This window comes from Asparagus officinalis, chromosome 5 (genome assembly GCF_001876935.1).
Source record: "Asparagus officinalis chromosome 5, Aspof.V1, whole genome shotgun sequence".
NCBI classification, from domain to species: Eukaryota; Viridiplantae; Streptophyta; class Magnoliopsida; order Asparagales; family Asparagaceae; genus Asparagus; species Asparagus officinalis.
The window spans coordinates 129,005,429-129,024,293 of record NC_033798.1 but is presented as its reverse complement, the minus strand read 5'-3'; the positions used below and the strand labels follow the sequence as shown (position 1 = coordinate 129,024,293).

Here is an 18,865-nt window from a genome sequence, read left to right as displayed (position 1 = left end):
AGATTCAGTGGTTAATAGCTCAAAAGTTAAGTTATAAGTTGAAAGGCCATTGTTCAAACCTCAGCTAATATGTGTAGTTTTTATGTTATAAACAACACGGAATTCCCAATTTCGTGGAGTTTAATTTTCTACTAAACTATACGTGATTCTCAATCTCGTGGAGTTTAATTTTCTACTAAACTGCACGCGATTTCCCGTAAAGTTTATAAAACATATTTCACAATTTCGACCTAATTTTAACCTTTGTGATTGAAACTAGGTCGAAATTGCTAAATAAGTTACGAGTGGGTCGATTTTGATGATTAGATTTCTAAAATTGTCTATTTTGAAAATTTATTATAAAAAAAAGAGTCATCCGGTCTGAAATATATTTGACGTATCAACCCGATAACCCAATAGAATGGAAGTGTGCATTTCTGAATGCAATAACACTGCATCCTAGAGTCCCGTTATCCTCTCTCTCTCTCTCTCTCTCTCTACGATGCTCTTATCAGTTCGAGATCCTCTCGGCCTCTCTTCAACCCTCTCTCGGAATCCCGTCACCTCCAAGGGATACGGTCACCGGCTGTGCCGAGCTTTGCTGTCGGTCGAGGGAAATCCCAAAAGAGGAAGGTTCGCTCTTCTATCTTAAATTGGGCCTTCAATTTCTGTTCATATGGGCTCGACCTAAGCTACTTGTTGAAGCTTTGCTTACATTTATTCCATTGGGTTTTGCTCAATTTTTGAAATTTTGAGTTTTTTTAAGTCTGTTTTAGTTTGAGGAATGAAGATCGTGTGACCACGAAAAAAATAATCTGATATGTCATTTTATTGGCTGCTCACGTAGGACAATGCAGCTGCTGCTCTATTTAACTGTCTAATTTGCATAATTTTGAGACTAAATAGCCTGTTTGGATGGAGGGTAGAGAAGGGAAAGGGAAGGGAAATTTTGGTTTACCTTTGTTTGGGATTTTTCCATTTAGAAGGGTAGAAGAGGGGAATGTGATGGGAGTTCCATTTAGAAGGCTAGAGGAGGGAACATGATGAGAGTTCCCTTTAGAAGGGTAGAGGAGGGGAACGTGAGGGAAAATTGAATTAAAATTTTAGCCCCAAATTGGTGGTAAAGAAGAGGAAGGGAAGGAAGGGAGTCATCTCCCAAACACACCAAAAGTTCCCTTCCCTTATGGTGTGTTTGGGAGATGACTCCCTTCCTTCCATTCCCCTTCTTTACCCCTCAATTTGGGGGTAAGATTTTAGTTCAATTTTCCCCCTCATTCCCCTCCTCTACCCTTTTAAATGGAACTCGCAAACAAAGGTAAACCAAAATTTCCGTTCCCCTTCTCTTCTCTACCCTCCATCCAAACAGGCTATTAGTCTTCTCCCAAACACACTGTAAGGGGAAAAAAATTACTCGCAACAGGGCATATTAAAATTAGTTTGATCAGGGGTTGGTGATTATTGTTATTCTGATTGGGTGAATCATCTTACTTAGTCATGTATCATTTCTTTATTAAGCAGACATATAATCATAGTGAGTAATACTTCCTCTTGTCTGCACTTTTGCCTACTAAGAAATAAGTTAGCCATTTGCCCATGTATCATTTCTTTATTAAGCAGACATATAATCATACTGAGTAATACTTCCTCTTGTCTGCACTTTTCCCTACTAAGAAATAAGTTAGCCATTTGCCCATTCTTCACTCTAGATTTTGTCTTTTTTTTTTTTTGGCCTTGGGCGGTTACATATATTTGTATTGTTGTTGATAATATTACAAAGAAAACAACATCTCTTCCTTCAATAAAAAATCAAATACTAAATCTTCAGTGCAATTATAATCATACTGAGTAATACTTCCTCTTGTCTGCACTTTTCCCTACTAAGAAATAAGTTATAGCCATTTGCCCATTCTTCACTCTAGATTTTGTCTTTTTTTTTTTTGGCCTTGGGCGGTTACACATATTTGTATTGTTGTTGATAATATTACAAAGAAAACAACATCTCTTCCTTCAATAAAAAATCAAATACTAAATCTTCAGTGCAATTATAATCATACTGAGTAATACTTCCTCTTGTCTGCACTTTTCCCTACTAAGAAATAAGTTATAGCCATTTGCCCATTCTTCACTCTAGATTTTTTCTTTTTTTTTTTTGCCTTGGGCGGTTACACATATTTGTATTGTTGTTGATAATATTACAAAGAAAACAACATCTCTTCCTTCAATAAAAAATCAAATACTAAATCTTCAGTGCAATTATACAAAGAAGACTTCTCGCCTGAATTTAGTAATGGTTATCGAGATATGCATCCTTCCAACTTCTTTTATCGGACAAACATAATTATTTGGAAGTTCAAACTTGATGGTGGTATTTTTCTTTGCAAATTGATCTCTAATAATAGGCAATTGCACCTTCAGAGGGGGGGTTTGCATAGTGATGGTTTATTTTGGTTGCCTAAGTAGTGCCTTTTGCAGGCACAGTCAACACGTTGATGGATCTGCTTTTGATCCATTGGGTTTTAACTCAGAGACGTCTTCAGGTCTTACTGGTGCTTGGGATAGTGTTGTAGGATTCTTTTCTGATACATTTCAAAGTACATCGAGCACGAGAAAGGAGAAGCCTTCAACCCGAGGGCTCGCAGGTTAGTGCAGCATTTGTTGTTTGATGCTAAGTCCTGAATAGTATACATGTGTAAATAAGTAATATTACGTAAGACATCACTTGATTAAATGTGAGGGAAGGATCATGAATCCTTTCTATCCAAATTGATGGTTTTTTCTGATGTTTGAGCACTATGTTTATGCTGATGCTCCTAGTAAAATAGAAAAATGTTTACTTATTAGAGACTGTGTTTGGGGATGTTAAGTCGTTTCGGTATAATTCAGGTTTTAGTAAGAAAAAGCTCATGCTTACTTTGAATTTGTATATTTTTGGTCTTTTGTAATCTCATGGTGAATTTAATTAAAACCAGATAATTCATATTCACACTACAAGCTAGGGGGAAAGAAATATACAAAGACTAGTTACAGGGACTACATTTGCTTGTTCATATTTTATGTTTGGGTTTTTCATATGCATATGTACCTCTCCAAAGTATAACCCAGTAGGAGAAGCAGCCATGTCCTAACTCTTAAAATGGAAATACTCATGCTGAACCAAAAAAAAAAAGGGGTGGGGGGTGGCGGGTATGACTATTATCTATTTGGCTCTACTACTCTTATTATAAGCTTTTAGACTTAAAAAGCAGCTGTCTCCCCTGACTGGTTTTCTTATCTTTGCAGCTTCAATCGAAGATAGCTCCATTGAATTTGGCGATTTTTTTAAAGGTCCGCTTCCAGGAAAATTCCTGAAACTCTTAGGTTACTTAGCATTATCCAGGCTTGGGATATACATTCCTTTAGGAGGTGTAAACCGAGATGCTTTTGTTGGTAATTTGGACTCAAACAGCCATTTGCCCATTCTTCACTCTAGATTTTGTCTTTTTTTTTTTGGCCTTGGGCGGTTACACATATTTGTATTGTTGTTGATAATATTACAAAGAAAACAACATCTCTTCCTTCAATAAAAAATCAAATACTAAATCTTCAGTGCAATTATAATCATACTGAGTAATACTTCCTCTTGTCTGCACTTTTCCCTACTAAGAAATAAGTTATAGCCATTTGCCCATTCTTCACTCTAGATTTTGTCTTTTTTTTTTTTGGCCTTGGGCGGTTACACATATTTGTATTGTTGTTGATAATATTACAAAGAAAACAACATCTCTTCCTTCAATAAAAAATCAAATACTAAATCTTCAGTGCAATTATAATCATACTGAGTAATACTTCCTCTTGTCTGCACTTTTCCCTACTAAGAAATAAGTTATAGCCATTTGCCCATTCTTCACTCTAGATTTTTTCTTTTTTTTTTTTGGCCTTGGGCGGTTACACATATTTGTATTGTTGTTGATAATATTACAAAGAAAACAACATCTCTTCCTTCAATAAAAAATCAAATACTAAATCTTCAGTGCAATTATAATCATACTGAGTAATACTTCCTCTTGTCTGCACTTTTCCCTACTAAGAAATAAGTTATAGCCATTTGCCCATTCTTCACTCTAGATTTTGTCTTTTTTTTTTTGGCCTTGGGCGGTTACACATATTTGTATTGTTGTTGATAATATTACAAAGAAAACAACATCTCTTCCTTCAATAAAAAATCAAATACTAAATCTTCAGTGCAATTATACAAAGAAGACTTCTCGCCTGAATTTAGTAATGGTTATCGAGATATGCATCCTTCCAACTTCTTTTATCGGACAAACATAATTATTTGGAAGTTCAAACTTGATGGTGGTATTTTTCTTTGCAAATTGATCTCTAATAATAGGCAATTGCACCTTCAGAGGGGGGGTTTGCATAGTGATGGTTTATTTTGGTTGCCTAAGTAGTGCCTTTTGCAGGCACAGTCAACACGTTGATGGATCTGCTTTTGATCCATTGGGTTTTAACTCAGAGACGTCTTCAGGTCTTACTGGTGCTTGGGATAGTGTTGTAGGATTCTTTTCTGATACATTTCAAAGTACATCGAGCACGAGAAAGGAGAAGCCTTCAACCCGAGGGCTCGCAGGTTAGTGCAGCATTTGTTGTTTGATGCTAAGTCCTGAATAGTATACATGTGTAAATAAGTAATATTACGTAAGACATCACTTGATTAAATGTGAGGGAAGGATCATGAATCCTTTCTATCCAAATTGATGGTTTTTTCTGATGTTTGAGCACTATGTTTATGCTGATGCTCCTAGTAAAATAGAAAAATGTTTACTTATTAGAGACTGTGTTTGGGGATGTTAAGTCGTTTCGGTATAATTCAGGTTTTAGTAAGAAAAAGCTCATGCTTACTTTGAATTTGTATATTTTTGGTCTTTTGTAATCTCATGGTGAATTTAATTAAAACCAGATAATTCATATTCACACTACAAGCTAGGGGGAAAGAAATATACAAAGACTAGTTACAGGGACTACATTTGCTTGTTCATATTTTATGTTTGGGTTTTTCATATGCATATGTACCTCTCCAAAGTATAACCCAGTAGGAGAAGCAGCCATGTCCTAACTCTTAAAATGGAAATACTCATGCTGAACCAAAAAAAAAAAGGGGTGGGGGGTGGCGGGTATGACTATTATCTATTTGGCTCTACTACTCTTATTATAAGCTTTTAGACTTAAAAAGCAGCTGTCTCCCCTGACTGGTTTTCTTATCTTTGCAGCTTCAATCGAAGATAGCTCCATTGAATTTGGCGATTTTTTTAAAGGTCCGCTTCCAGGAAAATTCCTGAAACTCTTAGGTTACTTAGCATTATCCAGGCTTGGGATATACATTCCTTTAGGAGGTGTAAACCGAGATGCTTTTGTTGGTAATTTGGACTCAAACAGTCTGTTGAGTACTTTAGATTCATTTTCTGGTGGTGGCATTGGTAGGCTTGGAATCTGCTCGCTGGGAATTGTCCCTTTTATAAATGCATCTATTGTGTTCCAGCTACTTACTCAGCTTTATCCCAAGCTGCAAGATCTTCAGAAGAGAGAGGGGGAAGCGGGAAGGAAGAAGATTCTTCAATATACACGCTATGCTTCAGTAGGTTTTGCTATAGTGCAGGTAAGATCATTGGAGCTTTACGCTAATTGGTTGAATTGGAGTTACAATATTTAATAGTTACTTTTTCTTTTCGGAGTGCTTCTTTTTTGCTTGTTCAGTGTGTAGTATTGCCATTTTGATCTAACTGACCTTGTAGATCACTGTTGCGGATGGAACCTCTGCGTTAGATATTTTACACCTTTACCCTCTGTGAAATTTTGGCAGATATTGCCCCTAGGTGAAATTAGTGAGTCCATCTTAGGATAAAAGAATAAAATGATAACCCAGGGGGTCTATCTACAACAATGAGAGTACAGGGGTAGTTAGTTCAAAGAATAAGACTACAGGGGTAGTTAGTTCAAACAATGACTACACTACAAGGGCATATGCACAAATGCACAATTAATCCTAAATAAAATACTAAACTTGCATTCAATTTCTGAATAATCTTTATGGGATTCTGCATTTTCTTAATTATGATACATTCTTTTGTTATGTGCAAGGCTATCGGGCAAGTGCTTTTCCTCCGACCATATGTCACTGATTTCAGTACAGAATGGGCACTGTCATCAGTCACATTATTAACTCTCGGTTCGGTATTCACTACTTATATCGGGGAAAGAATATCTGACCTGAAACTCGGAAACGGGACATCGCTATTGATATTCACGAGCATTCTATCATACTTGCCTGCATCATTTGGAAGAACAGTTGCAGAAGCTTTTCAAGAAGGGAACTATGTCGGACTTGCTACCATCGTCTTGTCATTTTTTCTACTGGTTCTTGGCATTGTATATGTCCAGGTAAGCAAGCATTCTTCTTCCTGTTCTTAAAATTTACGGTTAATTGCAGTTGGACCCCCTATAATATCGTTGTTTGCGCTTACAACCCTTCTAGTTTTATATTTACAGATGAGCCCTTGAGTGAAGAGTCTATCTGCAAACCCTTCTAGTTTTGCGCTTACAACCCTTGTAGACTTCACTCAGGGGTTCTATCTGCAAATATAAACTTGAAAGGTTTTAAGTGCAAAACAGTGACACTACAGGGGGTCGATCTGCAATTAACCCTAAAATTTAATTTGTTATCATGTGCTAATAAGAACCCTGACAAAGGGTTTCAGGAAGCCGAGAGAAAAATACCACTTAACTATGCATCAAGATACAGTAGTAGAAGCGGGGGGCTTGGAAAATCTGCATACCTTCCTTTCAAGGTATGTAACTTGCTGTAATTTACATTAGTGCTTTTACTTGATCTAATAGAATTTTTAGTTGGTGCATTAAGATTGTTATCCCTCGTTTGCTTCTATAAAACTGCCTGATGAAAGTTTGAAGAATTTATAATTTGCCTTTATTTACATCGTTTTTTTTAATGTTAGTGGTGATGTATTCATGTAAAGGTTTTATCTCGAAAATTCAGTTCGAACTTGAACTTCAGACCTTAACATTCTTTGGAATTTTGTAAACAATGTATCTAGATAAAGTTTTTTGTAAGTTTTCTAATAGTCTTAATTATCTGACCGAGCAGGTGAACAGTTCTGGGGTGATGCCCATTATATTTTCGACATCTTCACTAGCTTTGCCTGGTACTCTGGCACGCTTCACTGGCTTAGCTGCTCTAAAAAATGCTGCAGTTGCATTGAACCCTGGAGGTAGTTAATCTCTTCATTACCTGGCCAATTTTCTGGTAAAAGGATCACCAAGTGAAGAAAACATTGATCAGTAGCATGATATTATATAGTCATAATTTTGGAAGGAGCAAACTGATAAATTTCATTTCAAGGATTCTTTCAGTTTATGATGGGCCGACTGGCTATTTTTCCTATAGGTGCTTTGTACCTCCCAACCAATATAATGCTGATCGCATTCTTCAATTACTATTATACTTTTCTACAATTGGATCCTGATGATGTAAGTGAACAGTTGAAGCGCCAAGGTGCTTCAATTCCACTTGTTCGCCCTGGGAAGAGCACTGCAGCTTTTATTAAAACTGTGAGTAAATCATCAGCTTAGCAGTTTACGTCATTTTATTTCAAATTTCGCGTATTAAGTTTCATACAGAACACTAGTTTTAGACACATACGCTTTTATTCCATATCCTTTTTGCTGAACACTAGTTTTAGACACATACCCTTTCTAAGTGCTGTTGGATTTAATTAAACTCCCGAACAAAGAAAGTCCAGGTAGTTCTCTGTTTATAGGGTTAATTAATTGCATATAGAACCCCCTGTAGTAGGACGTTTTCCCAACTTATGTTTCGTTTTTGACGGATAGACCCCTCGCTGAAAGCTTTTACCCTCTGTAGTCAATACACCTGCCAAGAATGGAGCTGTTAAGTTCAAACGTGTTAAACACGGAGGTCTTAAGTGCACTTGACCCTTATTTTTATAGATTCTCTGAAATTCATTTATTACCCGGCTCAATCGGAAATCTCTGTTAAAGCTTTTTATTTTATGGGATATGATATATGGGTGTCGCAGGTCCTTAGTAGGATATCGGTTCTTGGTTCAGCCTTCTTGGCCGTACTGGCGGCAGGTCCAGCGGTGGTCGAACAAGTTACACACCTCACTGCGTTCCGTGGATTCGCCGGAACCTCTGTTCTCATCCTTGTCGGGTGCGCCACCGACACGGCAAGAAAAGTTCAAGCTGAGATCATTTCCCAAAAATACAAGAACATTGAGTTCTACGATATTAACAAGTAGGACTCCTGAAGGCAAAATTTGGACTCTTTGGCTTTACTCAAAATATTTGTTATCGATAACTTTTTTTTTTGTATTCTATATTGGTGATATTGTACATAACATTTGTAAAAAGCTGCAAAATTTAGCTTGTCTGGACAAGAAACTTCTCCTGTTTTGCAGCTGCGTATCCCTAATGAAAATGGCGCGTATGGTACTTTGTGCACCGTTTAGATTTTAAAATAGTGAAGCCGTTTCGGTTTGCTTTTGATAACAACGAAATATGATAGCGTTCCCTCTTCTTCTTCTTCTTCTTCTTTTTCCCTTTTGTCTTTCGTTTGTCGTGAGTTGAAGCGCAAGTTCTTGTAAGAGATCTCTAACACGTTTCGCGGAGTTCAATTTGAGGTGGAATCCAATACTCAAATCTCTACGAACAATCAAACCACGCAAATGGTCATTCCGAAACCAGCCCTTACTTCAGTACAAAATAATATCACACACAAAGCGCCAGCAAAAGCAAAGCAACATCAGCCCATCCTCTCGGTCAAGAGGCTCTTCCTGGGGAGTGTTACACGAGACATTAAAACCCGAAAAAAAGTCAGCGAGCTAATAGCTTCAGTTTCCCTCGCCTATCGGCTATCACACAGAGAACAGTAAATATTCACAATTGCATGTTTGGGAGTTTCGAGCACGATATCAATACTGCATACAGCAAGCCATAGAAGCTAAGCAATTAACCCGTCTTTAACTGTACATGCAGCAGTATGCCTCGAACTAATATCAAGCTACCACAATCGCCCGACTTTTCTCGCAAAAACTAATGGGGTTCAAGCAGCTGTAGAGGCAGAAGCCAATCAGTGAAGTATCCAGCCTCTGACTCTCGAGAAGGTAGAAAAGACTAAACAGCTAAATTGTTTCAGAAAAGGGTTTCTGGTTTATAAATCCCAAACTTTTACCCTGAATGAATTCCAAACCCAGCCACTCTCAATATGATTCAATATACCTAACTAAATTATTTATGGATTCAAAGTCTGTATTTCATCAGTTAGTGTTATGTTGTTATCTCAATCTAATTTGCTAATTTATGTTTGAGCTGTGCTATGTTTGGGCTAAGTTGCTACGTCTTTCTAAAATTACCAAATACAGAACTGATGAAATGCAGAAATGGGATGTAAAAATAATTCAGCATGGGTATTTTTGGTTTTGAAATGATCTTGGAAGTGGCTAGGTTTAATAATTGGGTTAAAACTTTGGGTTTGTTAAAAAAATAAAAATAAAAATAAAAAAAATTATATTAAAAAAAAACCCTTCAGCAAAAGACTGGCTTTACCTGCTAACTTTGAAGAATCTTCGTTTCCCCCCCAGTCCCGACTTTCAAACGCAAGCTGCAAGGGGAAATCATAGGGAGTGGAGAGAAGAACGAAACCAAAATTTGCCAAAGTAGTAGAAGTGTAGTAGGGGCAGCATCTCAAGCGAGAAGCACAAATGTCATTCACGTTGGCACTCGAAGGTTCAAGCTCAATTGATGGAAGTGATTTAACATAGGCGCATGACATTGCAGGTTTTTCATGACGTACCCATTGAAGCTTTCAAAAGAACCAACTTTTCTTGTGGGAAATCATGGGATTCAAACAGGTGTGTCTGTAGACACGGAAGTGAACCGGCAAGGTATCCGTGGGCCTGTAACTCTTAAATGGTAAGACTAAAAGGTAATTGTTTCAGAAAACAGCACGGAATTACCTCTTTAAGCTCGAAGAATGGGCCCTCATTTCCAAAATTCAAAAGCAACGTACGAAAGAAAATAGGTGGGCGGAGAGAAGAGCGAAACGAAGTATGCCGAATCAGAAGTATATTGACGCCAGCATCTCATGAAAGAAGCAAGGAAGATGGCAGAAGTGTAGCGGGTGCATAACAAACATAGCCATGACAGCAATGTGTGGAGGACTAAGCCCTGTAACTCTTAAAAGGTAAGACTGAGCAGTCTTATTGAATAGAAAACTGCTTGGATTTACCTGCTAGCTTTGAAGCACGGATCATCTTTACTTCCAGCTCTTAGAAAACAAGAAGGTAGTTAAACCACGTAAACATTCTCGCAAGAAGAAAGACGATAGAAGTCTAGGGAGAGTGCGAAGAAGAATGAAACCAATTGCACGCCGAGAACAAACTTGTTAAAGCAGGACGAAGCCTCCAACAACACAAAAGAAAACCAACTTAGAGCTAAATCCCATTGTCTTAAGATATACTAATATATAGAGTTGAGGTATGTCAAAGCAAATAAAATTGGAGGAACCTTATGTTCAAAATCCAAGCAGAAGCATTGAAGAGAGCGTCGCTCTTTTTAAAACACTAGTACGGACGAACCAAACCAAAGTTGAAAGCTATCACATAAACAACAGGTGATTGTCCCCATATCCTCAGCTCCTGCTGCGTGCCCTTTCTTTGGCACCATCCCTGGACGATAATTACCAAACACTGGTTAGTTGCAGCAAAATGAAAAAGAGGTATCTCAAGAGACTAGATGTAGCTTTACCCGTTAGCATAAGTAGGTGATTCATCACGTTCACGCTTGTAAGTAGGTGATTCATCACGTCCACGCTTGTAAGTAGGTGATTCATCACGTCCACGCTTGTAAGTGGGTGATTCATCACGAGCACGCTTGTAAGTGGGTGATTCATCACGGCCACGCTTGTGAGGTGGTGATCTGCTGTAACTGCGATTGCGACCCCGAGTAGGTGAAACACTGCGACGCCTTGGTGACCGGTCACGAGGACTCAAGCTCCTGCTCATGAACCGGTTAGATATTTCATGAAATGTAAGACTAACATCATTCAGTGAGATGAATATCAAAGAAACAAATAGTATAACAGTACATAATCGATCACGGAAAGAGAAGTACATAATTGATCATGCAAAGCGAAGAAAATGAAAGCGACCTAGTTTTAGGGACTTGCATCGCTGGGAGAAGATGTTTGTATAAATGCAAAATTATATTTAAAAAAGGGCCTAACTGTAGCTGCTATTTTATGATGTGACAGTTGCAAGACATTCCAGCATCCCTTTGAATACATCTCCATTTTTGTTTACAATCAAGGAGTAAAGCTTAAACATGATACCCTCACAGAAATATTTAGCACATTAATCTTACAGAACCTGAAATTATTAACAAGCTCATTTGACAATGTGTTGCTAACAATGACATAAATGAATTGCTACTCTTGAGGTTATATGTTTTTATGAATGCAAAAAATAAAAAAATAAAAAATAAAATAAAATAAAAAGATGAAGGCAACAATTCAAGAGAAATTTAAATGTTATAGTCAACCAAAATAAAATCAAGCATAAACGACAGTTCAGAGTAAAATACAGGAACTGTTTTGCACAGAAGAAAATACAAGCACAGAAAACTGATCATAGTAAAATACAGGAACTGTTTTGCACAGAAGAAAATACAAGCACAGAAAACTGATCATAGTAAAATACAGGAACTGTTTTGCACAGAAGAAAATACAAGCACAGAAAACTGATCATAGTAAAATACAGGTACTATTCAGCTCTTTATAAGGGTTCTTGTCTAAAAGAAGTATCTATCGTATCTTGTTATTACTTTATCCTCCACGCTTAACCCTTCCATCAAAAGTAAGTACTCACCCTGTCCTTATTTTATTTGAGCCACTCCACCAGATAAATAGTTACAAGTACTTGAAATCATTAGAAAAGAAGACAGATTTCAAATTTTTACAAGGTCAGTCAACTATAATCATAATCCTATTAGAAAACTTATTTCTGTGTTTTTATCAAATTAGCAATTAATATAAATCTCCTCCTGGACAGGTAAGTTTTTTCTGACTACCAAACATGCAATACATGCTAAATCCAAATTCTTCTGCTTCGCAATAGAAAAGAAGTTTATTAATTGCAATAGGTGATAATCATGCTAAAGTAACTTACCTTCGACCATAACTCGGACTCCTGCGATATCTGGGAGGAGTTCGACTGCGCCGGCGGCCACTGCCAAGCCCTCCAGATCCAATGCGCAAACGGCATTCACGAGCAAAATGACCAGGTTCACCACACTCGTAACACTTCAAATCAGAACCTCCTCCACCACCACCACGTTCAACGACGCCACCCCGCCGCCGCCGCTCCCGAGGCCCCGACCTCCACCACTGCCTCTAGAGTTGTGGGAAAGCTCGACCCTCCAGCCATGTTTACCTTTAACAAACACAAACAAGATCTTTTGTAACTTAGGTTTTCTTGGATTGTTGCAAGATAAAATATAGATAGGCAATTAACAGTACTCACACAAGACACAGACACACCCTTTCATCACTTAAAAATTTTGACTCGGTCACCCAATTACTATGTATCTTAAAGATTGTAACATGATTTTATCAGACGCAATTAACACACAGAATTAATAGTATATTCATAATGTATGTCACATATCTGCGAGAAGGACACAGAACTCAACAAATTGGCTCTAGAGGGTTAGAATCTCGCGTGCTAAAGAAATTCCTGAGTTTGATAAATGCGCATAAACTGTACAAAATAGAAAATTATACATACCATCCAAGTCACGGATTGCATCTTGAGCATCTCGGCGATCATCAAAATCAATAAAAGCATAACCAGGTGGCTTTCTAGCAACCCAAATACTGCATAAAATAGCAGCTATATCGTTAGGATGAAACAATAAGGTACACTAACTTTGCTTCTACATATATAACTACATCAGACCTTTAGAATGTAACAGAACATATAGGCCGATCATATATGCAGCAAGAAGAGAATCAAATATATGTGGATCACATATAGGTACAAATATGGGTACAGGACGCGGCAAATTTGTAAAAGCTAGGGTACTAGGATACAACTAGTGTGTGTATTGAAATTAACGATTATACAATAAATAGATCAATGAAAAGAGAGGAAAAAGGATCACTACTTATCAAAAATTTAAAAATAACAAGATTATTCTTACTCATGCATCTGGTTCAGGACCTAAAAATTAAAAGAACGTTCAAGATTACAAATTAAAAAAAACAACAGTATAAATGAAAAACCCCAAATTGAATTCTCGGTTGGATATCAAATTGCATAGGAAAATATACTAAAAAAAAGCAAATTAAATTGTATTTTAACTATCAGAAATGACAATAGATATCAAGAGTCTCCAGTTTCTAACGAATTACATGTTAAATTAGAAAATCCTCTAAAAAAACCCCAAGTCTCAGAAACTTAAACTCTTACTATTATTCTGTTTATAATCTTTTCTAATGCTCCAAATTGAATTCTCGGTTGGATATCAAATTGCATAGGAAAATACTAAAAAAAAAAGCAAATTAAATTGTATTTTAACTATCAGAAATGACAATAGATATCAAGAGTCCCCAGTTTCTAACGAATTACATGTTAAATTAGAAAATCCTCTAAAAAAACCCCAAGTCTCAGAAACTTAAACTCTTACTATTATTCTGTTTATAATCTTTTCTAATGCTCCAACTCCACCACCATTCACTGGAGAATTGAAATGGAAGAGGTCAAAGCATTGTCAGAGTGAAGTTCTGAAGCAGAGAGTTTGAGCGTGATGAGTTTGAGCGTGATGACTTATGAAAGGAAATTGGATGAGCGAGGAAGTGATCAGGTGTTTTAAGAGAGATGGGGATACGTTTCGCCTTTTTTTTTAAGTGTTGCATTCTGGGTTTTGGTTATCAGGTTCAAAAAACAATTTAATTATGAACCTGATAACCAAATTAACCCAACTTATCAACTATCACATTACGGAAATTTGTTGAAAATGAATCAGATGTGTCCAACAAATCGGAGCGAACCCGTGCCCGAAACAGGTTGTGTTCAGGTATGGCAGCCCCAGACCCCTACCCAGGCATCCTAGTGGTTTACTCATAATGCAGAAAACATTGCAAGACACTTGCATCAAATATCCAATGTCATAAGAAACCTTATGGGTTAACCTCTCTTTATTTTGTAACTTATCCACAGAACAGAGAGCTTAACAATTTCGTTTTACCACCCATCATACTAGATTATAAGAACTATGGCTTTTTATTTGTCAATTTTACCTCTACTTCCATTCAAGTGGCTGGTGTGGCAATAATGACTATTAGTAAAGCAATTAGTACATCATATCTACCATTGTATATAAGGGAGTAATAACAAGGAGCTGTGTCAGAATAATCATGTTTCATGACTTATTGCTAAACATGGACAATATAGAATGAGATGTATCGTCATTCTAGAATATTGTATGCTTCTGCGCACATGCATAAAAAGCTGGCTGAAGCGTTATAAACTTATAATGCCTTGTACTTTGTTCCTGCTCCCACTTTCCACATCCCTGTTTATATGTAGCTTGGGTTCTATCCTCTCTACCGGTCAATCCCCATGTAAAAAAGTGATTTTTTTCATATGATATAAATAAATCAGATTAACTTTTTGCATAACATAGATTATTGCCTTAATCATATACTTGTTATAATAAAGGGTTACACGGCCTACATGACACGGTTGCCTAATATTTGCAGGTTGTGAAGTATCCAGCATGGGGAAGTGCCAAATATTATACATGATGGGAAATATCAACATAACAAGTCAGGTCATAGCTTAATAATTTTGATATAGATCTTCACTATATCTCACCCGAAATATTAATATTAAGGTGGACATCTAATATCACCTTCACATGGTAAACTATTATGTTGTTGGAATGTAGTACTGAGATGTCTAACTTTACCATTATCTGGCTTGTCAAAAATAACTTTGTAAAAGAGAGATTTATATAATAATTAAAAAAAAAATTGTTCTCACTTTTTAATTTATGTAATTTAGGAAAACACAGGACACGGGCTGTGGGCCGAATGCTCGATAAAATGCACTGGAAACATTAGGATGCATTAGGAATAAAATCATGGAGTCAAACATGGACACCAGAAAAATATTGTTGAAGCTACAACAAAACTTGAAGGATGCTCAATAATAACTAGTCGGACTGATGACAAAATTTTCAGGTCTCGAATTAGGCAAAAAAACTAAAGATATATATGCAGTAATGAACCACCCTCAAGCTCAATAATAAGTGGTAGGCAACTCATTAACAAATTGCCAGGTCTAGGTTTAGACAACAAATTAAAGATAAATCTGCAGTAATGAACTGCCCCATCTAATTTACACCACAAGAATCCAATTCAAACAAATAAGTGAGTTTAAGGGAATAAATAGTTTGATGGAATGTGGTTTTACTACAGAAAAATTGTTACTTAAAAACAAAATTGGGCTAAACAAACAGCTAAGCATATACCTTCTTATAACTCCATATGTACGAAACTCATCCTCAAGCTCCCGTTCAGTAACACGTGGGTCCAAGTTCCCAACATAAACACGAGACATTGCCACCAACAAACCTATCATCCCAACATCAACGTAAGAAAGAAACTGAGCAATCATATATTGTAGAAACAAACATATGAAAAAAAGATAATAAAAAATGTTGTGCACGTGCAAGGAAATGAGGATTCTAAACTTAATCACTGTTAAGCGACAAGAGCATAGCGATTTTTAGACCATAAATATTTAGGTCTTGCTTCATTATAAGAACATCTGCGAGAAAAACAAGAAAACACAAAGAAACATATATTTATTTCCAATGCTAGGGATGTTGCCTGTTGTTAGAAGACTTGCCTACCAAATTCAAAACGTCTGCTTTCTAGTAAATTAAAAAAAAAAGAACATAAAAGATATTTTAACCACTTTCTATGTAAACGCCCAAAATTTCTACTTTTCTGAATCGAAGCGAATAATTTTCCCAGCTGTCCTTGACTTAAAGAAATCAAAGCTTTGCTGATGCTGCTTTTACAATGACTGGTCCTTTTAGAGATGGCACAGCAAAATCAAGTAGTTTCATTTCATTCTGTTGTAAAATTTAGATTAACAACATCTAACAATTTCGTCAATTTCAAAAGTTTCAAACGAGCTCATAAGAAGAAAAGATGAATCAACAGGACATAACCCGATAACCTAGATCACAATTTAACGTAGATTTTCAGATAAAGATGTATTCAAGATGATTTCTAGGGTTTGAAACGGAAAGAGCTCTTTTAAATAGGAGTACAATGGCTCCAACGCGGACAAAACCCTAACCAAGACGATATCTCGATGTTCCTCCTAACAGATCGAACGAAAACCTAGAATCCTTTCCTTCGACCAATAATTTCTAACCTTCAAATCGATTAAAAAAACCACATCAGATCCAAATGAAAAATACTGAGCTAGGGTTCGATTCGATTACCTGAGGAGATAAAGATCTCGAAACCCTAGAAATGGCGATTGGAGGCCGGAGTTCGAAGAGAGAGAGAGAGAGAAAGAAGGAGGAGGCGATCCTGTTTGATGCTTTTATAGAGGGACCGGGGAAGACCGCAAAGGTCGTGAGCGCGTGCGATGCACGCGTATTTTTGGATATTTTGGCGGAGTAAAACAGAGTAAGGCTTTTTTACATACACGACCTTAGGTCCTAAATAATTGTAATTGCTATTAAGTCTCTCAACTCTAAGTTATTTTGAGACTGATCCCTTAAATCATTGAAATTTCTATTAGATCCCTGAAGCCTTAAATACATTTTGAAATTAGTCTCGCCAATCAAGAGTGGAAGTAGCAATTAGGAGGCGCAACACCAACTAACTCACGATAATTTACAAACTTAACATAAGTTTTTAAGTTTCAATGCTTTAGTGAAATAATTTCCCTCTAATTGCTACTTTCATATTTTATTTAAGAGACAAATTTCGGAATAAGTTAAAAGTTGGGTGATCTAATAGCAATTTTAATGATTTGTGGGGGCTAATCTAAAAATATGAAACATTTTAGGGACTACCATTGGAAAAAAAAACGAACAATTTTTCAAAACCGCCTGATTTTTTTTTTTTTTTCCAAAACCGACTGTTTTTTTTTTTATTTATCAAAATCGACCCGGTTTTGTGATTAGCAGGCTAATCACTATCTTAAATAGTCGGGGTTGGCAACCCCGACTATTTAGGATAGTGATTAACATGCTAATCACCCTTTAATTAGGGTTTAACCCCCTCCTAAATAGTCGGGGTTGGCAACCCCGACTATTTAGGATAGTCATTAACCTGCTAATCACAAAACCGGGTCGGTTTTGATAAATAAAAAAAAAAACAGTCGGTTTTGAAAAAAAAAAAAAATTCAGGCGGTTTTGAAAAATTGTTCAAAAAAAAACCCATTCAGAATCGACTCATCCTTCTTCACCCTAACACCTCCTCATTCTTTTCTATCTCCTCCTCAGTTTGCTTTTCAAGAATTTGACTCCAACGACGAAATTCGTCTCCATCGCATTGGAGCACAGAGCAGTCATGATTTATTATTTTAATGGGTATATTGTTTTCAAACAAGTCCTTTAGAACTTTAATGTTACACAACCAAATTTAAATTCTTTCATAAAATAAATAAGTTAAATGAGAAATTTTACAAATCACTCCTTTTACCTATTAAATTTGACAAATACTCGAACTTATAATTTCCACAAGGGTTAATTTCTAATACCCCCATAATGTTATAGGGTGTTTCACATAACCCCTTGAACTTTGTCCTCTTCTCATGAAACCCCGTACATGTAACTTGAAGGTAAAGATAATTTCATTGAGTGGGGAAAAAACTCAAAAATTAAGGGAGGGAGAATTATAATTGAAAAATATCAAAATTTGAAAAGAAAATTCTCTCAAAGATATTTAAGTTATTTTCAAATTATAGTTAGAGGAGTCATTTGAGAAAATGTTAAACTTTAAGATGATTTTGTGAGACACCTCAAAAGTTTATGGGATGGGACAAAAAGGGAGTTACGTTAAAAACCACCCAAAATTTTATATTGTTTGAGTTAGGTTTTAGTAGCACTTCCAATCATTACAAGATAAATCTATTTTCAAACCTAGCCGAATTTATAATAATGGGGGTTTAAGATGCAATCAAAGAAATCAGACTCATCCATACAAACTCATTCGCGTGATGGATGGCATAACACACGTAATATTAATAAGCGATGGGAAGATTAAAGATAAAATAGTAGAGAATGAAAAAAGATGTAAATTAGTATTTTAAGAATATTAACGTGTATTGGTAAAGCTCGATCCCATCAGACCCCCAATTCTCCCCTCAAATCGCTAGATCCGTTGAAATTAAACCTTAATATGATCACACAGAGTTCACGAAGGTGGCGTTTAGGACCGCGATCGGATTCGTTGTGATGGGATTCGTTGGATTCTTCGTCAAGCTCATCTTTATTCCTATCAACAACATCATCGTTGGATCTGGTTAAGGTAAAAACCCTAGATTCACCTAGATCCGTTGTTTCTCTATATTATACAATTGGATTCGAGGTCCTAAAACCTAGATCTTTGATCCTGTATGTGCGTACACGGATGTTTGTATAAGTGCCATATGCTCTATTCTGATTGCCGCAATGCTATTGATTGTTAGCAAATATTGTTACTCTGTTAACCCAATTGAACTCTGATTACACCTTTACAGTCAGTTCTACTTTCTTAATTCTTGAATTCTGTAGTTATTGA

The 18,865-nt window shown here is 36.4% G+C and overlaps 1 protein-coding gene and 1 pseudogene across 2 annotated transcripts; one reads left to right on the top strand and one right to left on the bottom strand.

The window, feature by feature from the left end:
* On the top strand, positions 407-8,494 carry LOC109841310 (preprotein translocase subunit SCY1, chloroplastic). Of its 2 annotated transcripts, XM_020410239.1 has the most exons (9): positions 407-612; positions 2,452-2,618; positions 3,259-3,410; positions 5,384-5,617; positions 6,100-6,399; positions 6,717-6,806; positions 7,121-7,244; positions 7,421-7,584; positions 8,073-8,494. In XM_020410239.1, exons 1-9 carry the CDS (start codon positions 482-484, stop codon positions 8,292-8,294), a joined length of 1,584 nt encoding a protein of 527 aa, XP_020265828.1. In that variant the 5' UTR covers positions 407-481; the 3' UTR covers positions 8,295-8,494. The 2 variants fall into 2 exon arrangements, with proteins under 2 accessions (XP_020265828.1, XP_020265829.1); XM_020410240.1 differs by lacking the exons at positions 407-612; positions 2,452-2,618; positions 3,259-3,410 and adding an exon at positions 4,372-4,591 and having other exon boundaries at positions 5,232-5,617.
* On the bottom strand, positions 8,373-16,705 carry LOC109841312 (annotated as a pseudogene).

Bases quoted from the DNA above. Each gene is read 5' to 3' on its own strand.
- LOC109841310 (XM_020410239.1), top strand. From the start codon at position 482: ATGCTCTTATCAGTTCGAGATCCTCTCGGCCTCTCTTCAACCCTCTCT. The intron at 6,400-6,716 runs GTAAGCAAGCAT...AAAGGGTTTCAG, and splicing joins TTGGCATTGTATATGTCCAG to GAAGCCGAGAGAAAAATACC. The intron at 6,807-7,120 runs GTATGTAACTTG...CTGACCGAGCAG, and splicing joins CTGCATACCTTCCTTTCAAG to GTGAACAGTTCTGGGGTGAT.